At 33.2% G+C, this 26,666-nt stretch overlaps 1 protein-coding gene across 1 annotated transcript in view; it reads left to right on the top strand.

The window, feature by feature from the left end:
* The window catches only part of PIGK (phosphatidylinositol glycan anchor biosynthesis class K), a 137,979-nt gene that overhangs the window by 95,753 nt on the left and 15,560 nt on the right, over positions 1 to 26,666 (top strand). The window contains exon 10 of the mRNA XM_060023857.1: positions 2,107 to 2,191. Within this exon, the coding sequence (XP_059879840.1) occupies positions 2,107 to 2,191 (85 nt within the window). The remainder of the gene's footprint in view (positions 1 to 2,106; positions 2,192 to 26,666) is intronic.

Genomic DNA, 26,666 nt, shown 5'->3' with positions numbered 1-26,666 from the left:
ATTTTCTCCCATTTTTGGGGTTTTTTCACTTTCTTGGTAGTGTCCTTTGAAGCACAAAAATTTTAAATTTTGATAATATTCACTATATCTATTTTCCTTTTGTTGCTTGGTATATGTTTTATATACCTAAAAATGTAGAGAGACTTTTTAAATGTACATTGTGAAATATTTAAAAATAATGTGGGTTTTTTGGTCAATGAATATTTATTTTATTTTTAATTGTGGTAATATATACTGTATTAGTTTGCCAGGGCTGCCATAACAAAGTACCACAGACTGACTGGCTTAAGCAACGGAAATTTATTTCCTCACAATTATGGAATCCAGAAGTCCAAGGTCAAGGTGCTGGCAGGATTGTTTTCTTATAAGGCCTCTCTTGTTGACTTATAGATGGTCAAATCTTCTCCTGGTGTCTTCTCATGGTCTTTACTTTGTCTTTCTCTGCGTCCTAGTTTCTTGTAAGGACACTGTCATATTGGGTTAGGACCTACCCTAATGACCTCATTTAACCTTAATCATCTTTTTAAAGATCCTGTCTCCAATTACAGTCACATTCTGAGGTACTCAACGTTAGGGCTTCAACATATGAGTTTTGAGGGGACACAGTTCAGCCCACAGCATATACAAAACATAAAATTGACCATTTAAACCCTTTTAAAGTATGCAGTTCAGTGGCATTAAGTATGTTAACATTATCCTGTAACCATCACCACCAACTATCTCCAGAATTTTTATCACCTTTTAATACTGAAATTGTACCCATTAAACAGTAATTCCCCTTGCTCCCCTCCTTTGCCCCTGGAAACCACTGTTCTACTTTCTGTCTATATAAAACAATGTTTTAAGACAGTTTTCTTCATCATTAGTGAGAGTCTTCAAAGTTCCCCCAAATTAATTATTTTTATGCTAATCTGCAAAGTATGCACAAACTTTTACCTAGCTAAGAGGTTTCTTATACTCTTATATACAAAATTTTGTCCTTATTTGTATATCTGCCTTTTTACTGGGAGAGATTCCAGATTTCTCATCATCAGATTCTTAACTACAGCCCTGGAGACTTATACTAGTCTTGTTTTATTATTTTTCAAGATAATTCAATGTTTCAATTTTTTAATTTGATTTTAAGTTGATAAGGTGATGTGTAGTTTACAGTAATAAGAGGTAAGTGAAAGTTTAAATGTGTTTCGGTCTTATTGTTTTGTAATCTAATGAATCTAATGTTTATTTGCTATTTTGAAAAGGGTCAATACTTTTTTCAGAATATTTTTTCTAATTCTCTTCATTTGGGGAGATTTTATTTTTTATTCCTACTCTGCACTTTACTGTTTTATACCCTGTTAGGTATGTGTTGTATCAACTCTGCATCTCATTGTAAATATAGATATTAAAGAAAATATTTTCCATGTAGAATAACCTCTCAGAATTATTGTTGTCTTTGCTTTATTCATACATTCATTCAGCAAACATTTATTGAGTATAATATGGTAAACATTGGATATACAAAGAAGAATAAGACATAATTTTTGTCTTCAAGGAGGTAAAAAATGTACCTAGATGCATCTAAATAAATTATTATATTTGAAAGAAGAGTAAAGAAAGAAGGAGTTGTGGTTGGTCCAAACAGGAAACACAGCGGAGAAACTCAGAATCATGGAGATGCCAAGCCCACGGGCAGGTGACCACTAGTTGGAATGGCTGAAACTATTGACTTGGACGTAGAGAAGGAGTTGCTGAAGATGAGGCTTGAATGGTTGGAGCCAGGTTTTGAAGACCTTTATTTAAATACTATGATAAAAAGCATATGCAGTGAACATGGAGTTCTTAAGCATTTTTAAGTCTCAGAGTGAAAAACAGGATCTGAGACTATTAGGTGATGTTAGCTACTCTTATTAAATAGTAATTAAATGCAATCTGAATGTATTCATGGTTATGTCATTTAAAAATTGTCATTAGGTGTTTTTTCATAGATTATTGACAAATACTGCTTATTTCAGAATCTCATATTGATATATATTTTTAATATATTTCATATTTGGCATATTTAAACATTTGGTATATTTAAAAATAATATTTACCTTGGCTTTGTGTTTCTTAATTTTTTTCCAGCTATAAGAAAGACCTGATGGATGAGGAACTAATGGAACCTCTGAAATATGCTGAACAACTTCCTGTAGCTCAGATAATACACCAGGTTTGCTTTCCATTTTGTTCTTTTGAAAGAAACAATAATTTTAATCTCTGAAAAGTAATTGCTTTTGTTAGGTTTTTCAGAATCAGTGTGCTATAGCTGAAAGGCATTCCAGGCCGCCTAGCCCTATTTAGACTCCACCTATTACAGTTGGAAATCTCATTCAAAGCACAATATTAAAAGGCTACTTGCTGTGTAACAGTAGAATTCTTGCTTATATAAAATACAGGGTAGAATCAGAATTATCTTTTGCGCATTACTTAACAAGTGTTAATTTCAGAGAACGCTCATTTGCACCATTGTATATGGTACTTGTTAGTGGCAAAGAAAAAGTTGAAAAAATATCATTTGGTATAATTTTTTTGAGTAGCTAAAATGAAAAAGCAGTCTCTCCCTACTTCCTCTGCCCCACCCCATTATCACCTCTTGTAAAGTATCATTCTAAATGTCATGTGGATAATTTTTTCATTTCCAATTTTAATGACTCTATCATCCCTTTTACATAACTGTAATCTTAAAGAAGGCAGTGTGGTAAGTTTTTAAACTTAGATTTGGTACCGTAATTTTGACAGCATATAATGTCTGCCCTGCTGGACTAGAATCGAAGAATTTTAAAAGTGATCTGTTGGTGAGAGTTATGGCCTTTAGACTTACCAGATTTTTCGGAGGCTATAGATTATGGGAAATATTAAAAGCCCTTAAATGTCAGAATTTGTCAGAATTTTCATGAATGTTAATTATTATTATGAGTTTTTCTTTATGTCTTTGCCAATCAAAAGAATTTTTATTTAGCAGATATGGATTGATTAGAAGTTCCAGGTTGAGTTTATTAAAAGAAACAGGCTTTTACTTTAAAATGTTGGCTATATAGATCTTTTCATTGACATTAAAATTGAATATTAAAATTCTATGAGAAATTACCAAAAATGGTAAGAAATTTGCCCCTTTTGGTAGCCTATCTGTGGTTGGTAATCAGGTCCAGTTATATGTCAGGAATTCCCTGGTGTTGTCAGAGCTTAAATGACCTAACAGGCTGCAAATGTCACATTTAAAATTCTGTCTTCATGCCTGACTCTCAGCATGAATGAATTAAACAGCAGAGCAGGCAGCAAGTCAGTATGTTCTTAATAGTCAGAGTGAGCAATGAAACAGTTTGTGGTTTGTTCAGAATAGGTAAATAGAATCTGCCCAGAACAATTCACCTAGAATAAAATCTGAAATAGGAAACAAGAGTTAACCTTTAAGATGGTTGACCAGATGAAATGTCAGTCATATTTTTACAGCTTGAGTGAACCAATAAACTGTGGTTTATGTAAGAGCTGCATTTTGCTATTATATACTATATAAATTCAAAGATGAAAATCTTTGACCCTGGTGAAAATTTTTATGATGATATTCTTGGCATTATAAGAAGCTATATTAATTTTAACACTGAATTATTAAACATTATAATGAAATTTTTGTAGTAACTGAATTTATAAAATTTTAATTTTAAGATACATGATAGAAATTTATTTTTTTTATTGAATAAAATTAATTTTGTTCTCAGGAGGTAATCAGGAAAGATCATTGTTAAACCAGACTCTTATAATCTGTTCCTCTTGTTATGTTCCTTTATTGACAGTACTACAACTTTGGAACTGTTACCATTTTCTGTCCAAGTGATGTTTAAGAAACATATGAGTTATGTTGCTAGAAGTTTACTTATAAGTGGATTATTTGAAAGTGGTTTTTTCCCCTAAGAGAATAGTAATAATACATGTAATAATTAGGTTCAGCCAATCCCACGAAACTTTTAAATATGTAATATATTTAAATTATAGCATTATTGTAGTATATATCTAAGCTCCACCTATAATAATAGTATGTCTTTATACTATAAGTAAATATTTTTTCTTCTAATCTTGAATCATGCTTTACCTATGCCTGTTTTGGAGCATGTGTCATTTTTATTTGAAATAATGTTATTTATTCACATGTCTTATAGATATATTTGATTGTCTTTCTGGATGTCCTTGATTTCTTGATATTCTTTTCAGCATCTAGCCTTGTGCCATGTATGTATATATCTGAATGGATGGATATATATATTTAATGGTATAGTGAGAGCCATATTATCTTTTTTCCCTACTACCCAGCCATCAGAAGCTGGGGCCTCTCACTGGTGGCACAGTTTAGGAGCTGAAGGAGAGAAGGAACAGGGTCAGAGGCTGTAACATGAGGAGCAACTTGAGAAATAGCAGAGAGAGAGGAATGTATCTCAGTCATTTGAGTAATTAATTTCTTGTGTATGTTACTTAAACGGCATTTTACAATGAGGAGGTAGGCAAGATTTCAGTATTACCATTTCATATTGCCAAATTATTTACCTCTTTTTAGGGGTCCTAGCAACATGATTGCACATCTAGGAAACCCAAGACACTCAAGTTACAAACAGTAGAATTAATAAGAGAATCTGGTGAGATAGCCAGCTATAAGATGAATAAAACTGGTAGCTTCTCTATATATGCAATAACTACACAGGATGGAAATGGGAAAAATGTTCTTTTTTAAAAAAAATAAATTTATTTATTTATTTATGGCTGCGTTGGGTCTTTGTTGCTGTGCACGGGCTTTCTCTAGTTGTGGTGAGCGGGGGCTATTCTTAATTGCGGTGTGCTGGCTTCTCATTGCGGTGGCTTCTCTTTTTGAGGAGCACGGGTTCTAGGCACGCGGGCTTCAGTAGTTGTGGCATGCAGACTTAGTAGTTGTGGCTCACAGGCTGTAGAGCACAGGCTCAGTAGTTGTTGTGCAGGGGCTTAGGTGCTCTGCGGCATGTGGGATCTTCCCGGACCAGGGCTTGAACCTGTGTTCCCTGCACTGGCAGGCAGATTCTTAACCACTGCGCCACCAAGGGAGTTCCAAGATGGGAAAAATTTTCTTTCACAATGAAATGAACTATAAAATACTTAGGAGTAAATTTATCAAGTAAACCATAGGCCCTGTAGTGTAAGAATTGTGGAAACATACCGTGTTTCATAAGCAGAAAGTTATACCAAATATTTGATGGGGCAGGGAACTTAATATCATAAAAGTATCATTTCTCCCAAATTAGCAGTTCTAATTAGAATAGAAGCAAGTTTTTTTTTTTTAATGTTAGAAAACAAAAATGACCACATAGTTCATGTGGAAGAACAAATATCCAGTAATAGCCAAAGAAGGTATATAAAAAGAGAGAAAACACAGCCACTAGAATTATATAGTTATGTATGGACAAAGGAATAGACAAATGGATTAATGGAATACAATGAAAGAGTGGATTTCAAACTTTATTTATTATAATTGACAATAAGAAATACATTTTACATACATAATGACCCTTGATATATGTGTTTGTATGTGTATGTTAAAAATCAGAATTAAAAGTATTATGAAACATTAGCCCTTATTACATATGATGCACACTATTTTCTTTTTCTATTTCTTAAATGGCAAATAAAACATACTAAATTGATTTCAAAAGCAACAAATATTCCTGATCCGTGGCTTGAAAAACACTAGAACAGAGAATCCAGAGAAAAAAATTTATTATGTTTGATCATTAGATATATGATTAAAATGATTTGTATTTCAGTAGGAAAACAGTTACACTTCTATTTCATACTATGTAATACAAAATAAATTTTGTGTAAAGACTTAAAGTAAAATAAATAAATAAAATATTTAGAAGAAAGTTTAGGCAACTGCATTTTTAATCTAGAAGTAGGGAAGAACTTCTTAAAGAACACACAAATGCGGAAGATATGTTCAGCACCATAAAAATTCAATATTTTATATAACACAAGATACCACAATGTTAAAAGACTAATGTTAGAATCAAGACAAAATGTTTACAAAGAAACAGTAGTAAATTGGTTAATATCTAAAATATACACAGAATTCTTAGAAGTTTATTAAAAACAACTCAGAAAAAAAAAGAGATGAAAAACAGTTTAGAAAAAAAAAACAACAAAGAGATGAAAAGCAGTTCAGAAAAAAAAAACAAAGAGATGAAAAGCAGTTCAGAAAAGAGCAAACTTAAATAGCCAATGAATGAAAAGAAAGCCTAAAACTCAGTAAGGAAGTGCACATTACCAATTCAGTAAAATTATTATATGCCCTTCAAATTGGCAGAAATTAAAATCACATTTTGGAAAACAGTTTGGCAGTTCCTCAAAAGGTTAAACATAGATTTACCATGTGACCCATTGATTCCAACCTAAGTATATAAAAACATGCATCCACATAGAAACTTGTACATGAATGATCATCTCAACATTATTCATAATAGCCAATAATTGGAAACAACACAAGTGTCCATCAACTAATGGATGAATAAAATATAGTACATCCATACAGTGGACCATTGTTCAGTGATAAAAGGGAATGAAGTACCGATACATACTACAACATGGTGAACCTTGAAAACAAACAGTGTGTTAAGTTAAAGTCTGTCATAAAAGACCACACATTGTATGGTTCAATTCGTGTGAAATGTCCAGAATAGGCAAATCTAGAGAGACAGAAAGTAGATTAGTGATTGTCTAAGACTAGGATGAGGTGGGGGAATGAGGAATGACTTCTAAATGGGTATAGGGTTTCTTTTTTTTGAGTGATAAAAATGTTCTAAACTTGGTGGTGATCATTGTGTAGCTCTGTGAATATACTAAAACCATTGAACCGTACACTTTAAAAGGGTGAATTTCATAGTGTATTAATTATATTTCAATCAAAATTAAAAATTAAAACCACCCATTTCTGGCAGAGATGCTAGGAGAAAGATACTTGTATACCTTCTTGGTAGATATCTGAATTATTCCTACCTTTTTAAAAGGCCATCTTGCAACATCTACTCACATTTAATGTATATACCCTTCAACCCAATGGTTCCACTTGTGAGAATATAGCCCATAGTGGTAATATATGAATAAAAGTACTAACATATAAGAATCTCAGTGCAATGATAATTTATAGCAGCATTACTTGTGGCCACAACAAATTGGAAACGATGTGAATGCCCCTCAGCACAGTTGATATATAGTGCGTACGATTTTCAGAAGCCACAAATCAGTAGAGCAAATACATGTTTTTCCATATTTTCTTATAATTGCACTTTTTTTTTTATCAACTAACCTCTTATCCCTCCTCCTCTTTCTGCCTAATGGTAGAAAATGTAGTCACTTACACCTAGTATTTTCTCCCTTTTCCACTCCTTCCTGGGATGATGGAATCACAGCTTAGGTAGTAGGGGGTAGTTGACGTGGCTTCATGGCACTGAGAGATTCATGGTGTTCCTCCACTGAGATATACTGTAATATTGTATAGTTTTGGATTGGCATCTACCTCTTCTGATAATTGCTGAGTTGGCCATGTGCACGGCACATCTGTTAATATTTTACACACCATCTCTTCACATAGTTGCATAGCTCTAGTAATGTTGGAGGAAGAGAACAGAGTACGCAATGAGAAAGGCCAGCTTCTCATTTGCTGTCATTCCTTCTCTATCCACTTCCTCTATTCTCTATCCTCTTCTGTCTTCTGACTTTCTCACTTTTCTTTCTTGTCCCTTTCCCCCATTTTCCTCTATTTTGTTCTCATAAGCTAAAGTTATATGAATTCTTCCCCCATGTTGGTGAGTGTTGTTAGTATTTTCATTGGAAAGTGAATTAAGTACAGTGTCTGATACATAGTACACACTGGATAAATATGGAAACCTTTGTTGAGGTTAGGGATCTGGCATGCTGACAGAAAAGAGAGTTAAGAGTTCTCTAAAGGTCACAAAGAACTTGTGGCAGACCTGTTTATGATACTCAGGTTCCTTTCATAGCCAACAGTGGTGGCATTTATTAAACATCTCGGAGGAGGTGTGCAGATCGTAGGGTTCATTATACTAACAATTCAGGCAACCTAGTGGTCTTGCAGCAACACAGCAAAAGCATAAACTGCATGGAAAGGCATAACTTGCAGCTACTGATGAAGGGAGCATCACTTCACATGAAAGTACAACTATTCCTTTTAAGGATACATCAAGTTAGGACGTAGAATATTACTGGGAAGGCAGGTACAGAACTATCTTACTGAGACAGGTACGGAGAGAAGTGTATGATTTTCCCATATAAGTAATTTTACATTTACTTCAGACATGTTAATTTTAAAATTAAGCCACTTTAAAAGATAGCTTAAATTTACTCTTAAGATTTGAAATATGTGACTATACTGTGGTCTTTTGTGGTAAGTTGGTATTTTTTCTTCTTTGTGAAAAGAATTGCATGCAGATGGGTCAGAAAACTTTTCCCTTTTTTTTAATTAGTAGGCTCATTTTACTTTAATTTGTAAACATAAAAAGTTGATAAGCACCATGTAGAGTTTATTGAATTATAAAATGGTGACAACTAGGGATTTAAAAAATAACCAGACACAAGTCTTTTAAAAAAAGAAATTAGTATGTAGTTAAGAGTAGTATATTAGTCTCAAATACAGATGTTACTTAAACTTCCTTTTTAAAAAATTAAAATACTTTAGAAATGTACTGAAAAATGAAAAGGTCAGTAATGAATGTATAATTTATCATAACAGTTTTCCTTTAGTGTCATCTAGTTAAGCATGTGTTTTATTTTTTAAAATTTTGTGTCAAGAATCAATTTTAGTTAGCTCTGGCAGATATTAAAATGTTTAGGCTTGTACTGTTTAGATATACAAAGTGCCACTGATACAAAAATGTAGGTAAGTCTTATGTGCAGAATAGATAGTACAAATCACCTAGCTAGCCTAGAAACCCCGGTATGTATATGGATTATATAAATGATAAAGATCACATCACAGATCAGTGAGAAATTAAAGGATTATTCAATAAATAATGCTGGGACAGTTAATTAAGTATTTGCAGGGGGCAGGGAAGACTTGATTCTTGCTTTATAACATGTGGAAAAAAGTAAATTCTAATTGGATTATAGATCAATGCAAAAAATGGAAAATATCAAAACTATACATTGGTAAATATTTGTTGGAAAGGAATTTCTAAGCATGAAAATAATGGCAAAAACTTCACGGAAAATTGATATATTTTACTTTGTACAAATGTAAAACTTACGTACATCAAAACAAAAAGGCAAATATCAAAGTGGAAAACTATTTTCCTCACAGAATTAACATCTTTACATATAAAGAGCTTTTACAAAGAGATAAGGAAAAAACTTAACTCTTCAGTGGAAAAGGAGCAAAGAACATATACAGACATGCCTCAAAAGTTGAAATAAAGATGGCTAATAAACTGATGAAACATGTTAATATTCATTAATGATTTAAGAATTATTCATTTCAACCATAAAGTACCATTTTAAAAAATCTCTTAGATTAGCAAATATATGAAAAGTAGTAATACTCAGTAACAACAAAACACACACACTGCTGGAGAGGAGTGTAAATTAGTACAAAGTGAGGACAGTGTGGTAATTTGTACCAAAATTTGTAAATATGTTTATGAACTATTTAGACATGACTGATTGAATACACATTTATTCTCCTTCCTGAAAAGCCTTACTAAAGTGACAGTAAAGACATAAAAATATATAAATCCCATAAGACAAAGAAAATGGAAGAGGAGAGAATAGCAGAAAAATTGGAAGAAGAAATTGGAAGAAAAATGGAAGAAGAAAAATAATTGAAAAATTGGAAGAAGAAAAATAGTTGAACAAATGGTAACCAACTTGGCAGAGTGGACAAGCTGCACCCTAACTTCCATCATGGGGGAGATCTGTAAGAACAAGCCATTTGTACTGCAGAACCTTGGGAAAGCAGGCACCAGGCACCTCAAAGGTTGCGTGCAAAGAGAACTCCCAGTGTCCTTCTCCTGTTTAGTTCTCAAAACACTGGCATCCAGGCTTATATTCTATCAGGCAGAAGATTGGAGAATTCCTCCCTGAGGATACTAGTCCAATAGAAAAATATTGTGCATTTTGACATTTGCAGGACCCCAGTTTAATAGCCAAGTCCCAGTCTGTTCACCCCACTGGTAAGCCCAGTGGTTGATAAGTGCTGTTAATACATAAAGATCTTATGATCAGTGTTTTACTTCCTCACTCTTAACTATGAAGATACAACCAAGGATCATTAAACTTTTGGGGAGTGTCTTCATTATGAAAGACAAAGCTCAAAATAAGCAAATGGAAAAAGTGAGGTTCTCCCCGCCCTTTTCCCCTAAACGAACACATTTAGTTAGACTGACCAAGATTATAGAAGAAAAAAATTAGCAAACTCAAGAATGAAGAGGGGGCATCATTAGAACCCTTTCAGAAATCAAAAGGATTATAAGTAAAGGTTATGAAGACCTTTATCCAACAAATTAGACAACTTAGGTGAAATGGACAAATTCCTAGAAACATTCAAATGTTAAAACTGATTCAAAAAGAAATAGAAAAGCTAAATAGACTTTTATCAAGTTAAGCAATTGAATTTGTAAATTAAAATTTTACCACAAAGAAAAGTCTGGCCTCTGATGGCATCACTGGAGAATTCTATCAAACATTTAAGTAAAAAATGATACAGAGTCTCAGAAAATTGAGGAGGAGAAAACACTTCCCAACTTATTTTATGAGGTTAGTATACCCTGGTATCAAAGACATCACGAGACAAGAAAACGACAGATCAACATCCCTCGCGAACATAGGCACAAAACCATAACAGTGTTGGCAACAGGAACAAGAGACAACTTATATATGATCAAATATCTAGTCTGTGGCAAAGCCAAGATTTGAACCTGAGCATTTTAGCACTGTAGGCTTTGCTCTTATATACTGGACTGTGCTGTGCTATGAAAGCAGCAAAGATATGGTGTGAACTCTGTAAGTATGAACTGAATTTAAACCTCCAATGTGTCTGTCTGTTCTTGGTCCTGATGATTATTGTGCTCATTTGTGAAATTAAACTTATCTTACTATCTCAGCCTGTTCCTATATTAAACAAGCATAAATATGCATGATTTAAACATCTTGATTAGAGAGTTTTTAGTAGATGCGTTCCTGGGATTTAAGATATGTGAGAGATTCATTCTGGGTATCAACATCATGAAACAATTTTATCTTCTTCATTAATTCAAGACCCTTTACTAAGGCAAAGGCTAGGTGTAAACAAAGGCACAAACCGGTGTATGCTTTAAAAAACTTTAACATACTCCAGTGAATATTTTGTCTTGACAGAGGTATATTATCCACTTTTTCCCCACTGTGTTCTTATCCATATTCCATGCTTTTCCTGGATCCCCCAGTTTCAGTTATATGGCTTCTTACAAATCCTTTAATATTTTAATAAGATTAGTAGATTGTAAAATCTATATTTTTTAATGCATCTCTGCAGGGTACATGGTGATGATATAGTGTAACCTATTCTCTTTCATTCACACAAGCTGCCCAAAAGATTACTATAGAGCTATGTATCCATTAAAGATTCAGTTTACTGGAAAGAAGTACTGGAGTGTGTCCCATCAGGCCTTGGCTTATAACATGGAAGGTTATCTTGCAAAATTTTGTTTCATCTATGCTTTGTTTTTCCTTTTTAATCCTAGAGGTAATTTTTTTTTTTTTCTAGTACAACCAGTCCATATAGTTCCTGGTATGTCCATTGTTTTGCTTTGGGGTACTCTTGGCATTTGAATGGGACCATTCTTTCATTGTACAAGACTGGTCTCTGCATCACAGGATTTTTGGCATCCCTGGTCCTTCCAAACACTGGTTGCCATTAGTACTCCTCACTCATTCATTGTGATACCATACCAAACAATGCACTCACCTTTTCTGAATTCCTCCCCTCCCATGGAGGGCAGTACTACCTCAGGTTGAGTACCACTGCAGGTAATTACTTGCAGTGTTTGCCTATAGAACCTTTTATCTGTATGGTCCAGTCTCTTAATCTTATAATGTAATATTTTAAAATATGTATAATTGAGAACCTCTTCTCACTTTTCTACATTCTGAGATGTTGTCTTGGATGCTGCAATTCTAGCTTCTGTCATTGTGACATGGATTTGGACAATTTTTCAGTTCTTCTGTCCTCGTTTGTGATAGTTCTTCATCTTATTTTACTCTAGCTATTTTGGCATTTTTATGTTTTTCTATTCTAGTAATGCCTACCTCATTATAGCTAAACTTTACTAAAGGTTGACTGAAATGTCTATCAAGTAGAAAATTTCTGACACTTTCTTTTTAAAAATGTGCCTATTGAATTATCAATACCTGGAAACTCATCAAAAGGCTGAATCTATAGTACTCTCCCTGCCTAGGGACTGACAAAGATTGCTTTAAATTCTTATAGAGCTTTCTCTAATTGTAGACTTTAAAACTGAAGTCTAGTGAAAAATAACATACTGCATATTTATTTTCATTCAAATTATAAGGCAAGTAATGAAAATTAAACTATTTGAAGGTCATGTGCTACTTCTTTAATATCAACTGGGATATAATTTTAGATTCATATAAATTAATCTCAGCTTTCATATTATGACAGTCACTTCCAAAAATGTCACTTTTCGAGGAATAAATGAAACTGTAAAGCTATTTGAAAATAGTGATCAATATTTCAATACTGTTATTTCATCAACTTTATGTAAGTTTGAAAAATTCTGTCCATCTATAAATTTGTCATCATAGTTTCTGATATATTAAATTTCTATATTAGAAATGAAAAGTTTGAGCCTCATTAGTCATTAAGTATTCCAGAATAAAAACAAACAGATACGAGTTTTCACCAAGTTTGTAAAGATTTTAAAAATGAGAATAGTTGATGTCGGTGAAGAGTCAGTGAGGTGAGCATGCTCATAAATTGCTGATGGGAATGTAAGTTAATACAGCCTTTAGGAAAAGTAGTTTGTTAGTGTGTTTGTGTTTATAGCTAATAATAGTAATTCCACCTCTAGGATTTTATTCAGAAGAAGGAATTAGAATAGGACAGAAAGATTTATGTTTAAATCTGTTATGTTCTATTAGCATTTCTTAGGACACAGCATAATGTAATAGGGTGGACTGGGATTGAATCCAGGCTTCACCATTTAATAACTGTCTGGTCTTGGGAAAGTCTCTTAATCTTTCTTTTGCAAATTATACATTGGAAATATGATGATGATAATGATGATGGTGACAATGACAACAGTAGCAACAGTGAAGACATTGACAGATTCATCTGGGTTAAATACTGCTGAATAAATCTAATTAGGTCCCTTACCAATTTTCCATAGCAGATGTTCCAAATATTTGCTATAGTCTTTATGCCTCTGCCTCTTTCATCCCCTTTCATGTTCAGCTTATGACCTAGCCTCCTAAGTCTTGAGGAAATTAGGTGAAAACACCTTCAGTATACCTTCCCCATACCTTCAAACTTATTTGTATCGTCATGAGTCTTTATCTTTTTTGTTCATCTCAAAGGAAGAAGTGTGTGAATTGTATCAGAGATAACCTTACTTACCCTATTAGGAACGTCGTTCCATCAGTTATGCCTTTCTCTCTTGTCTTTACACTCTCCACTGCTGACTTAGATGTTTTTAGTCCTTAAAAAAGTCTTCCTCAATCCTGCTATAACTGAGCTCAACAATGGAGAAACAAACAGCCCATATTAAAAATGAGCAAAGGGCTTGAATAGACATCAGTCAATAGGGAAATGCAAGTCAGAACCACAATGAGATAACTTCTTCATACCCATTAGGATGACTATTATCAAAAAAACAGAAAATGACAAGTGCTGGAGAGGATGTGGAGAAATTGGAACCCTTGTGAACTGCTAGTGGAAATGTAAAATGGTATAGCCACCATGGAAAACAGTATGGTGGTTCCTCAAAAAATTAAAACAGTTACCAATTCCATTTCTGAGTACACAGCCCAAAGAATTAAAAGCAGGGATTTGAACAGATATTTGTAACCCATTGTCTATAGCAGCATTGTTCATGATAGCCAAAAGGTAGAAACAACCCAAATGTCCATTGACAAATAAGTGGATAAATAAAATGTGGCATATACGTACAATGAGACATTATTTAGCCTTAAAAAGGAAGGAAATTCTGAAACATGCTGAACCTTGAAGATTTTATACTAAGTGAAATAAACTAGACACAAAAGTACAAATATTGTATGATTCCACTTATATGAGGTACCAGGAGTAGTCAAATTCACAGACACAGGAAGTAGAACAGTGATTTCCAGGAGCTGAGGGAGGAGGGACCTGGAGAGTTATTGTTTAATGGGTATAGTTTTAGTTTGGGAAAATGAAAATGTTCTGGAGATAGATGGTGGTGATGGTTGCACAATGTGAGTTTACTTAAAGCCACTGAACTGTACACCTAAAAATGGTTAAAATGGTAAATTTTATGTATATTTTACCACAATAAAAAAAGTAAACTAACTCTCTTCATTTCTTCACTCCCATTTTTTTTCTCAATCTACTTTATTCTAGTTTGTACTCCAGCAAATGCTCTGTATCTGTTCTTGCAAAATGTACTAAAATGTCCTAATTTTCACATCATCTTAATTTTTTACTTATTTGTGATATTTAGCTCTCTGAAACCTTTTTACTTTGCTCTTAGACCATCACTGTATACTGGTTTTCCTTCGATCTCTCTGATCAATTCCTTTGAAAATCTTTTGCTTTTATCTTCCTAGACCTATCTCTAGGATTTTGTGTCTTTTACAAATTCTTACTGGACAGGCACTCCCTACTGTTCAATCTACCATGATGTTTTTCAAATATTACTTACATGTAAGTAACCCCCAAATATCTTCATCTCCTTTGAGTTACAGAACAATATTTTATTGCCTATAAGATAGCTCAACCTGGATCTCCAACACATTGTCTAAAACAGAATTCACCCCTTTCCTAAATGGTTCTTCTATTATGTTTTATACCTTAATGCCACTGTATCTTCAGTAATATTAGCTCAGAATCTTGGGCTTTTTTTTTTCTCTGTCTCTCCTCCCTCCATCTCTCCGTTCTTCTCTCCCTCCTTCTCTCCTTCCCTCTCTTCTTCCCTTCTCCTTCCTCTCACAATATTCATATATAATTAGTTTTTAGTTTCTGTTTAATCTGTCCCTTAAAGGTATCTCAAATCCATCTACTCCTTTCCATATTTTGGGGGCACCTGCAAACAAGTATAAAACATCATATTTCACAGTTAATCATAATCATCATCATCAGAAAATAATTATTACCATTGAAAAAGTTATTGTTCCCATTTTATGCATAGATAAACTGGGGTTCAAAATGGTTTAAGTAACTTGCCTAAGATCTTCCATCTTGTAAGTGGCAAAGCCAGAATTTGGATATAGGTCTGTTTGACTTCAAAGCCCTTCCTCTAAACAATATATAGTTCCTCTTACCAACATTGTAAAGTTCTTATAAAGGAACTTTGTTTGCAGGAAATTTGATGAATGAGGTGTCAACAGATGTAATGCATGCTATGTTTAATTGAAACCATATTTTGGAAGAACTGAATGTCAAGAGTTCGTTCAGTATTCAGCACCTGAGTATCCATTTATTTAGAAACTGGCCTAAAGAGAGTCACCCTCTTTACAGTTCTATTCCTGATTTCCTTCCCATCCCCGTTGTTCTTGGCTACCAAGTGAGGGCTTAAGACAAGGTAGAGATCTGAGGGGATGTGGGTTAAAAGCAGTAGGAGAATGTGCTTAAGATTAACTTTACTCATTTAAAATTGTACCTGTAGTTGACTCACTTGAATCAAGAGAAAAGTTTCTTCTATGTGGTCACCTAATCTGAGGATCTATATTTAGTTCAGAGAGTTCAGCAACATTAAGGATTTTTATAGACTTTTGTGAACTATCCTGTTAATATAACAGCCATTTATAACATGATTTTCAAAAAATCTTCCATAAAACTGATAAAATATAATCAGTTATAATATAATTCATATCCTGTTTGCCTGTATAATTCTTTATCTCTTCACCACTGAAGGCAGCTTGATAGATGATAGTGGTTTGTCCAAAGTTGTAAGAAAATGAGTGTCAGAGAACCTGAATGATCTCTAATTTGTGTGAGTGGACCTTGAATACTTGAGAATTAGCTACATACAACTAAAATAAACAATCAGCAATTAAATCAACTAGACAAATACACATTTCTTTCACAAGTCAAAGTAATTTAGAGTTCATCACATTTAGGAAGCGAACATCCCTAATGAATATTAGTCATTTGACCCTTTGTATTGCTTTGAATATTAAGATCTTGGTAGTAATTAACCTTATTCCCTTTGCATTATAGCTTTATCATCTTAGTTACTAAGACAGAAGGCTTTCAGAAGAGTTTTTGGTTCTTTATAGAAAATATAATTTTTTTCTTTTTCTTTTAAAATATTTTGTATAAATAGTAAAGACTTGTTGCATATATTTTATAATGGATTTTTATTTTATTAACAGACCATGATATAATAGCCGTTCTAAATTGGGTTTTTGTCGTTTAAAATTCATTTGTAATTTTGTAAATGTGCCAGATATAAAGAATGTCTTCATTTTCTGTATTCCATTATATCAAAATGAATCACATAGCTTCTGGTGTATTCTTAGATTTTTCTAAGTTTGTCTTAACAACGTGTAGACCATAGTATTAGGGGCATAAGTGTGCTTTGATGGTAGATTGTTGGTGTTTTGAATAAATGTTGGCTTTCTGGGTGTTGAGGCAAAAAGTACTGGAAGTGAGGAGATGGGCTGTTTTCCACCTTCAAGAAATGGAAAAGTGATGTGCTCCTTGGCTAGTTCCCTACTTTTCCGATAGAAATCTGTACATAGGCAGAAAAAGTACATTATACAGTGAAGAAAATAGAACCAGATCACTCATGCCCAATGTATCCTGTGCTTCTAGTCGGAAGGTTTTTAATTTACAGTAGAATAAGGTAAATGAACATTTTAGTTAAAGAAAAAAGTGAGGGAAATATGTTGTTGCTTTTATTAACAGGCAGTTATGTGCCTATCCTGATAAACTTGACAGCAGTTCAATTCAAGGATCCACCGAAAGCAGTACTAGAAGTACCATGGCAAAAGGAGAAAATGAAACACAAGAGAATCTCTTCTCATATAAATTCAGAAACTGGCTGTTTGGATATAGACATAAAAATACAGTGCCCTTCAGCTTAATGCTATGTACTTGGCAAGTAGTTAGATACTGACTAGCAACAGATAGAAATAGTGTAACTAGGAGTTATTTAATCTGTCATCTAAATTGACCTGAAATCACCTGAATGTGCTTTCCGATAAGGGTTGAGATTATCATTCACTTTAAAACTGATATATTCGGGCATCCCTGGTGGTGCAGTGGTTGAGGGTCCGCCTGCCGATGCAGGGGACACGGGTTCGTGCCCCAGTCCGGGAAGATCCCACATGTAGCGGAGCGGCTGGGCCCGTGAGCCATGGCCGCTGAGCCTGTGTGTCCGGAGCCTGTGCTCCGCAACGGGAGAGGCCACAACGGTGAGAGGCCCGCGTACCGCAAAAAACAAAAACAAACAAACAAAAAAACTGATATATTCATGGCAAAAAAGTCATATTTTATATTAAAGGCATCAATATCTTTAGTGACACATTTGTAACATTCAAGATTAACTTTCATTTCATAGTACTAATCATGTTTGGTGGGTAATTAGTGTAGTATATTTCAATTATAATTTCTGATAACATTTACATCAGCACAGGTTTCTTTCAAAGATTATTTTTACTTTGGTCTACATTCAGATGTAGTTACCAGTGCCTGATCAAGGTATTCAGTTGTTTGATTTTGTTTGTGTTTCTTTTTTTATTTACCAGTTCTATCTCCAAGGTTATTAATACCTTGTGAAAACAGAATAATATCCATTTTACCTAATATTGGTTAACTAAGAGATTTCTAGTTTAAAATGTGCCAATAGATGTTTAATTTTGTAGAATAAACATGTTTACTTTTAGATAGTGTTATTAAATCTATAACATTGCTAGAGTGAGATGTAATAATTATAAATGGATATGTTAGACACTAATTATATATTTTGTTCTGCTAAATAGCTATATCTGTTATACCTAAAAGTGTTAAAGTTTGTGATAGAGTAGATTCAACTGACATTTTAACAATTAATTTTTAAGAGTTTCAGACTTACTTTACTTCTTTCCTGGTACATGTCGGCTGTTTCTCCCAAAAATAAAATAGTAGTTGTAATAACTGTAAACCTTAGCCTGCTGTCTTCAACTAGTATAGAAGTAGAAAAGGACTGTTTCAGAACACTATCATTTATTAAGCCATTTAGAGGGCCTTTATCCATGGGAAAGATCATTACAAGTAGAGTATGGGAAAAATAATTATAAGATTTCTTTTTGTTTGCAAATATGTCAAGCATTTTTACAATGACTACCATGGCTAAAAGTGACTGTTTTTGTTAAAAATACTTTGTCAAACTTTAGATAATTTATTGTAAAAGAAATTTAGTTTAAAATCTTTTTAGGTATAAGCAGATGATGTTCAAAAAATTAATTTGACTGAAATTAACTAATTTCTCTGAATAATGTCTTCATTTAAACACAAAGATAGACTTCCTGATTTGTTCTTCAGACTATATATTTCAAAAGAGAAGGTGCCAATGAACACTTAAAAGCACTGTAATGATTCTTTTGGGAGACCCACATTACAGACGTTCTAAAAATTCTGCCTAAAAATATGGAATTGGAATTTACCTTTTCCTTAAACAGGAAAATAACAAAAGCCCCTTATAGTAATTTTCAATTTTTTTCCTCAACTATTTACCCATTTAGAATTAGTTGTACAGCTGGAGGCAAGCATTATTCATTATTGGTGTATTAGTGGGGGTTTTGTCTTTGTTTTTTGGGTACAGAATAAAATGTAATTTAAATGTACTTTTTGTGATAATTAAGTTGTTGACATTTTTCATATCTGAGTGAGAAACTTTTCCTCGTGGTTTGAAATCATAAAGTAATGTAACAGTGTGCTGATTTCTCACTACTTTCTTAGAATCATGTATGTTATCTCAATGTTAGAAAATCTTCTAGACTTTTAAAAATCTATCCAATCCTTGCATCTCTTAGATGGCATCTCACCAAAATGTTGTCCACTCAATCATGGAAAAGTCCTCTCATGCTCCTCAGAGCAACCTGTTCTTTCTTTGAACTGCCTGTTGGAAATTTTTCTTAAATCTAATTGGAAATAGTCTCATACTTTCCACTCCTTCATTTTAGTTCTAGCACTAAAGGCTACATAAAACAAGTCTAGTCCTGGTTGCATCTGCCAACCATCATCAAATATTTGAAAGGTTATTACTTTTCTCCTCACTTTCCAAGATTCTGTCTTAAGGAAGACATTGCGGTGTAGTGGAAAGACCATGGTCTTTCGAATGAGTCAGGACTAGGTTCAAACCAAGGTTGGCTAATTAATAGTTTTGTTACCTTGGGCGATTTACTTACCTCTTTTACTCTAGTTCTTATCTGAAAGATGGGGTTAATACTTTCAATAAAGAATTGTTACAAGATAGTGTATATAGAACACCTGGCACATTCTTGACACTGAACAAATGTTGGTTCTTGACAAATGTTGACTCTCTTCTTCCTCTCCCCTTTCCACCTTCCCTCATCCATATTTAAGAGAATGTATTTAAGAGCATAATTTTTTATTGAGGCAGAGAATACATTAAAATAAAGAAACAATAGGATTCACTTAGTTACTCACTGACTAATGGGGAGGAGAGAATAGGTCAAAACTACACCTTTCCCTGTATTCATTAAGTTTGGTTGAATAAACAAGCTGGTGAAACGGGGTATACATGTAGAAAAATTCATTTAATAAGAACACAACTAGATGTTATACATAAATAATCAGAAATTTTTGGAGTGTGCACATTTCATTCTTTTTCTGTAAAAGATACAAATGGCAAGCAAACAAGGCCATAAAAGGAATCTATGCACAAAATACCCAATTTCTTGTATATATCATATTTCTATATACAATTTAAATTCATATTCATATTTGTAGCCATGGGATTTAAATGTGCTTAACTTTGAGTTTCCCATGTAATATGTTTCTGAAGCACTAGTTCTACAGTATGTTAGTAGTTAATAGGTTAAAAAGAGGGTTTCATGGTATAAGTTAGTGAAATGCTTAAATAAAAATTACATGTTTCTTTACTCTGGGACTTGAAATCATCTTTAATAAACTGATATGTATTGTGAAGATATCAGAGATTTGAAACACCATTTTATCCTCTTTTGAGGACATGCTTTATTCTTATGATTTATTTTATCAATGTAAATAATATAAAAGCACAGACTGAAGAAAGTCTCTATACAGTTAGGGGATGAAAAATCTTCCTTCTGCTCTCTTAGGTTCTGTGGCTGGGCTTGAGAATTAAACTGACATAAGACAGATTAACAGGAGAAAAACATAGAAATTTTATTTAATATTTTTATGTACATATGGGAGTCTTCATAAGGAAAGTGAAGACCTAAAGAAGCAGGTAGAACTGAGAGCTTATATACTTTAATAAAGAAGCAATAAATTTGTGGGAAAGTGATGAGACAGAGGGACTTGGGCTAGGGAGGCAGTAAATTGTGGGAAAGTGATTAAGAAAATATATGGGGGAAACTAATGGAAGATAAGGGTTATTTTAGTAGGTTGGTTTGTATAGATTCATTTTGGTGTTGACTCCCAGTCTCCAGTAATGAGAATGTTCTTCCCTTCCTGGTACAGAGAGGGTACCTTTCTCATAGGAAATTTTATGATCTGCTTTTTGGTAGAAAGGTGGAGGTCAGAGAGCTCTTCCTGCACCTCCTGTTTCTCAAGTGCCTTCAGTTCAAAATAATATGCCAGAATGGCATAGCTTGGGGTAGCATGTTCTGAACCCATTCAACAGCAATTCTTTAGAGCATGGGTTGGCAAACCATGGCTCATGGGTCAAATCAACCCACCACGTGTTTTTGTAAATAAAGTTTTATTGGGACATAGCCAAGCCCATTCATTTGCATGTTGTCTACAGTTAATATTGTACTTTGAGGCAGAGTTGAGGAGGCAGAGTTGAATACTTAGAAGTAAGATTCTGTGGCCTGCAAAGCCTAAAATATTGATATTTACTCTCTGGCCCTCTATAGAGAAATGAAAAAAGATTCCTGCTCTAAAACCTTGAAATGCTTTCTCAGAATCATTCATATTTAGAAACATGACTAATTTATAAAACTACTGCATGTACCTTAATTTTATTTAAGAAGTAAGGATTTATCTACTTTTCTGTATAAACATAAATGATCTTTTTCATGACCTACAAATGTAAGTACAAAGGAACCTATGTTAATATACATTACTACTTTTACAAGTAAGAATAACCATATTTACAAGCCCCTTAGCTCAAATGGCTTGTACATAGTAGGCATTGAGGAAATATTTGTTGAATTTATTATTGACAATAAATCTAGAAAAATATAAGACAAAAAATATAGTACAAAGGGATTCTTCTAGCTTTAAAATAAAAGATCATTTCTGAATTTTGAAATATCTGTCAAACTATTAGGAAAATATGTTTTACTTACATTTTTCGTGTGTAGAGAATAGATATATACACATTAAAACTGCAGAGAATGATGAGATAGTATCTTTAAATCTGTTAGTGTTAGTATGCACTTAAATATCCCTTGCTACATGAATTACAAAAAAAGGGTAAATCTTAGTACTTTTTAACGTAACCATTTATATGTAGAAATATAAATTAGAGCATATGTGTGTGGAAGTATTTCTTGCTTTAAATGATCAAATTTGCAATGGTTACAAAGACGTCTCTAACTGCAGGCATGTGCCAGTGTAAAGTGGAGAATGATATATTTAAAGATGCATTCCATGTGTGCTGTATCTGCTACTTGACCATGAATAGCTAGGAGGGCAGTACTCAGGAGAGCCAGCATTTCTGGGCATGTGCCTTGTACCCATTTAGTCTCTTGTTGATATACCAACCTTTCTTTCCCAGTTCTACCCCTAAATCCTAACACCAACTGTCTCCAATATGTGCTCTATAGCTCATTAGTCTTGTGCTTATTTTAATTGCCCCATAATATCCGTGAGGTTAAAGGAGTTGCCTGGAGGAGGAGAAGTCTGGACCCATTCCCAGAGGAATTCTGCAGTTTAGTAGCATTTTTGTAATGGTTAAGAGCACTGACTTTGAAATCAGACTAAACCATGTTTCAGTCCTAGCGAAACCACTTACTAGAGCTTCTAGCTTGTGACTAGTCAGGTTACTCAATCAGTTCTCATGTTTGAAATAAGATAATGATAATTATGTCACAGTGCTATTGTAAGGATTAAGTTCAAAGGAGTAAGCACTTTGTACAGCACTCCATAAATGATAATCATGATTATGGGTAGTGGTGGTAGTTTTGTAACAATTGTTAACTTTCCTTATCCGTAAAACAGGGTAATAATATTATCTACCTTAAAGGCAATGCACTGACACATTTAAAATTCTTAAAATAATGCATGGCATATGATAAACATTTAAAAAGTGTTAACCATTATCATCTGCAGTTTCTGCTTGACTCTTGGGTTCTTCCCTCAGGCATTCTTATCAGTACAGATCTCTTGTTTTACAGGCTGACTGGAAATCCCTTTCCTCTTTCTATATTCTCTCCTTTCCAAATCAGTTAGAGATGTGGAAATTTTTATAGACTCTACAGAAATATGTGTCCTTTTAACTCTGGCTTAAAATTGGATAATATGGTAATTTGTATCTTGCAAGGTATAACTTGTCAAATTTATAGCCATAAAGTTCTTTTTATATCCTCTTATTACCTTTCGAATGTCTATGTAATCTATAGTGATATTCCCTCTTTCATTATTCTCTGTTTTTTTCTTTTAATCAGTTTTGTCAGAAGTTTATCAATTTTATTGAACTTTCAAAGAAGCAGTTTTGGGTTGTTGATATTTTTCTCTTTTTTTGTTTTGTTTTGTCTTCTATTGAATTTCACTTTTTAATTTTCTTTTTTTAATTTTCTTTTTTTAATTTTCTTTTTTCTGCTTACTTGGGTTTCATTTGCTCTTCTTTTTCAGATTTCTTCAGGTGGAATCTTAGATTACTGATTTTAGAAATTTCTTCTTAGAAATTTATTCTTTTCTAATATAAGCACATAAAGCTATACATATCTCTGTAAGCATGTTTTATGGACATCCTCCACATTTTGAAGTGTACTAATATCGCCTGCCATTTTGGCTGCCCACCATCAAGCCCTCAGCCTCTGCAGCCACCCCTGACAGTGCACCCTGAGGGGAACTCAGGACAGAGAAAAACAGGGTACTGGCGCTAGATAGTTAAGGTGCATATCAAAGGAATAATTTCAGTAAGCCCAGACTCTTGCATCTTTCCATACATAGAAAAGTGCTAAATTCATTAACTTGAGATGTCTGGTTTTTTGAATATAACTAGCAGTAAGTAATCTTTTGATGTTGGACCCCTGAGTTTGTTTCTTTTTCTTTTTTTTCCAAAACTGCTATATATACTGATACATTCTGGCTCCTACCCTGCCTCTTTGGAGCAGTCCCTCTGAGCTATCTGAGAGGCTGTATCCCAGGCTTAAGTCCTTAGTAAGTCTGCTGAATAAAACATAATATTCAGTTTTTAGGCTTTGCATTCTTTTCAGTTAAGTATATTTTCATTTTCATTTTTATTCAGTTCAAAATATTTTTTAATATCCCTTGTGATTTCTTCTTGGGTTATTCAGAAATGTATTGTTTAATTTCCAAGTACTTGAGGATTTTTCCAATTTATCTTTTCTGTTCTGATTTCTAGTTGAATTTCCACTGTGTGGAGTACTCTGTGTGATTTCAACCCTTTTAAATTTATTGAGACATGTGTTATAGACCAGAAATTGGTCTATCATGGTGAATGTTCCATGTGTGCTTATAGAGCATGTGTATTCTATTGTCATTGAGTGGAGTGAAATAAATATATCGATTACCTCAAATTTGTTGATAATGTTCAAATTTTCTATATTCTTACTGATTTTTTTTACTTATTAATTCTGAGATTGTGCTGAAATATACAATTATAATTTTTCTTTTCAGTTCTTTCAGTTTTTGATACGTGTATTTGAAGCTTTAAGTACATACACATTTAGAATTGGTATGTCTTTTTGATGAATCAATCCCTTTATTTGTATGAGAAGTTCCTTTTTATCCCTATAATATTCAATGATCTAAAGTCTACTTTGTTCTGACATTAATATGGCCTGCCCAGGTTTCTTTTTCCATGGTATTTCATTTTCCATTTGGATGCTTTTAACTTATCTGTTTTGAATTTAAAGTAGTTTCTTATAGGTAGAATATCATTGAGTTTCATGTTTTTATTCAACTTGACAGTCTTTGCCTTTTAATTGGAATGTTAAGATCTTTTCACTTAATGTAATTATCAGTATTTAAATTGGATTTAAATCTGGTTGATTTAGATCTGCTATATTGCTGTTTGTTTTATACTTGCTCCATCTGTTTTCAATTCCTTTTCTTTTTCTGTTTTCTATTATTTTGTATGATCCCATTTTAACTCCACTTTTGGTTTATTAAGTGAATCCACTTTGTTGTTGTTACTGTAGGATTTATAATATGTATCTTTAATTTAATACAGTCTAGTTTAAGTAATATTATATTATTCTGTGTATAACATAAGAACTTTATAATGATATTTTCTCAATTCCTCCCTTCCATCCTTTGTACTGTAGTTGTTATACATTTTGTTCCTACATATTTATGAACCCCACAATACATTATTATCATTTTTGCTTTAAGCAATTATCTTTTAAGGAAATTTTAAAATGAGGAAAATGTTTTTATATTTGTTTACCAGTTTACCATTTCGATCTCTCCTCTCTTATTTGTGGAAGTCTGTATTTCCGTCTGGTATAATTTTCATTCTGCCTGAAGAACTTCTCTTAACATTTCTTGTATTATAGGTCTGCTATAGGTATACCTTGTAGTATAGGTATTTGGTATACTACCTTGTAGTATAAGTCTGCTGCAGTATACATCTGTTGAATTCTCAAAGCTTTTGTTTTACTGAAAGTTTATTTCATGTTCATCCTTGAAAGATTTTTTCACTTGTCAGATTTTCCCTAGAATTCTAGATTAACAGTTGTTTTCTTTCTGTACTTTAAAGATGTCTTTCCATTGTCTTCTGGTCTCCATGGTTGCTGACAGCACATCTTCAATCATTCTTACCTTTGTTGCTCTGTAGCAGGGGTCAATACACTTTTTCTTAAAGGACCAGATAGTAAATAGTTTAGGTTTGTGGGTCATCTGGTCTTCTTTACAACTGCTGAACTTTGGTGTAGTGTGAAAGCAGCAATAGACAATATGTAAATGAATGAGTGTGGCTGTGTTCTCATAAAACTTTATTTGTAAAATCATGTGACTGGCTCATCTACTGTAGTTTGTTGAACTCTGCTCTGTAAGAACAAATCTCTTTTTATCTGACCTCTTTAAAGGTGTTCTCTCTATCACTGTTTTTCAGCGTTTTGATTATGATGTTCCTTTGTGTGGCTTTCTCTATGTTTCTTATGTTGGTGTTGAGCTTTGTGGATTTGGTGGTTTATAGGTTTTTTGTTTGTTTGTTTGTTTTTACCAACATACACAATGATTTTATACACATCCATGGATAGTACTAACATTTATAACCATTCACATACACATGTATCTTCGGTTTATAGTTTTTATGAAATCTGGAAAAAATTTCACTCATTGTTAGTTTTACATATTTTTGATAATGTTCAAATTTTCTATATTCTTACTGAATTTTTTTTAAATCATCCCCTTACTGATTTTTTTTACTTATTAATTCTGAGAACGTGATCTTGCTTAATATTATGCCCACAATAGGCATATCTTAGGCTCTGTTTATTCTTTTCTCTTTCTGTCCTTCATTTTGAGTACTTCTATTGCTATCTTAATAGTTCTCTGTTAATTCTTCTGTAGTGTCTAATCTGTTAATTTCATCCAGTATATCTTTGATTTTATATATATTTTTCATCTCTAGAAATCCTATAATGGGTCTTATTTAAATTTTCTATTTCTCTCCTCATATGTTCATGTTTTCCTTTACATCCCATTTATAATAGCTGTGCTAAGATCCCTATCTACTAAATCCATCATCTTTTTCATTTATTTGTCTATTTCAATTGATAAATTTTTCTCCTGGCTTTGGCTGATATTTTCCTCCTTCCCATGTCTTTTTAAAAAATTGGATGCTAGCTATTTTAATTTTTTGTTGTTGTTGGCTGTTGCATTTTGGATTTTTGTTTTATTCATGTAGCGAGTGTTGGATTTTGTTCTAGGATCAGTTTGATTCCGCTAAGGATTGCTTTTAAGTTGTTTTAGGCAGGTCCAGGGTAGTCTTTTTTGGGGGGTTGGTGATAGCCCCACTGTCTCTGATTTATTCTGATTTAGCCCCACTATAAGCTGGGACAGGGTGCTCTGCATATTA

This window comes from Delphinus delphis, chromosome 1 (genome assembly GCF_949987515.2).
Source record: "Delphinus delphis chromosome 1, mDelDel1.2, whole genome shotgun sequence".
In the NCBI taxonomy this organism is placed as follows: Eukaryota; Metazoa; Chordata; class Mammalia; order Artiodactyla; family Delphinidae; genus Delphinus; species Delphinus delphis.
Note: the sequence above shows the minus strand (reverse complement) of the source record. Positions and strands in the feature narration are given on the sequence as shown.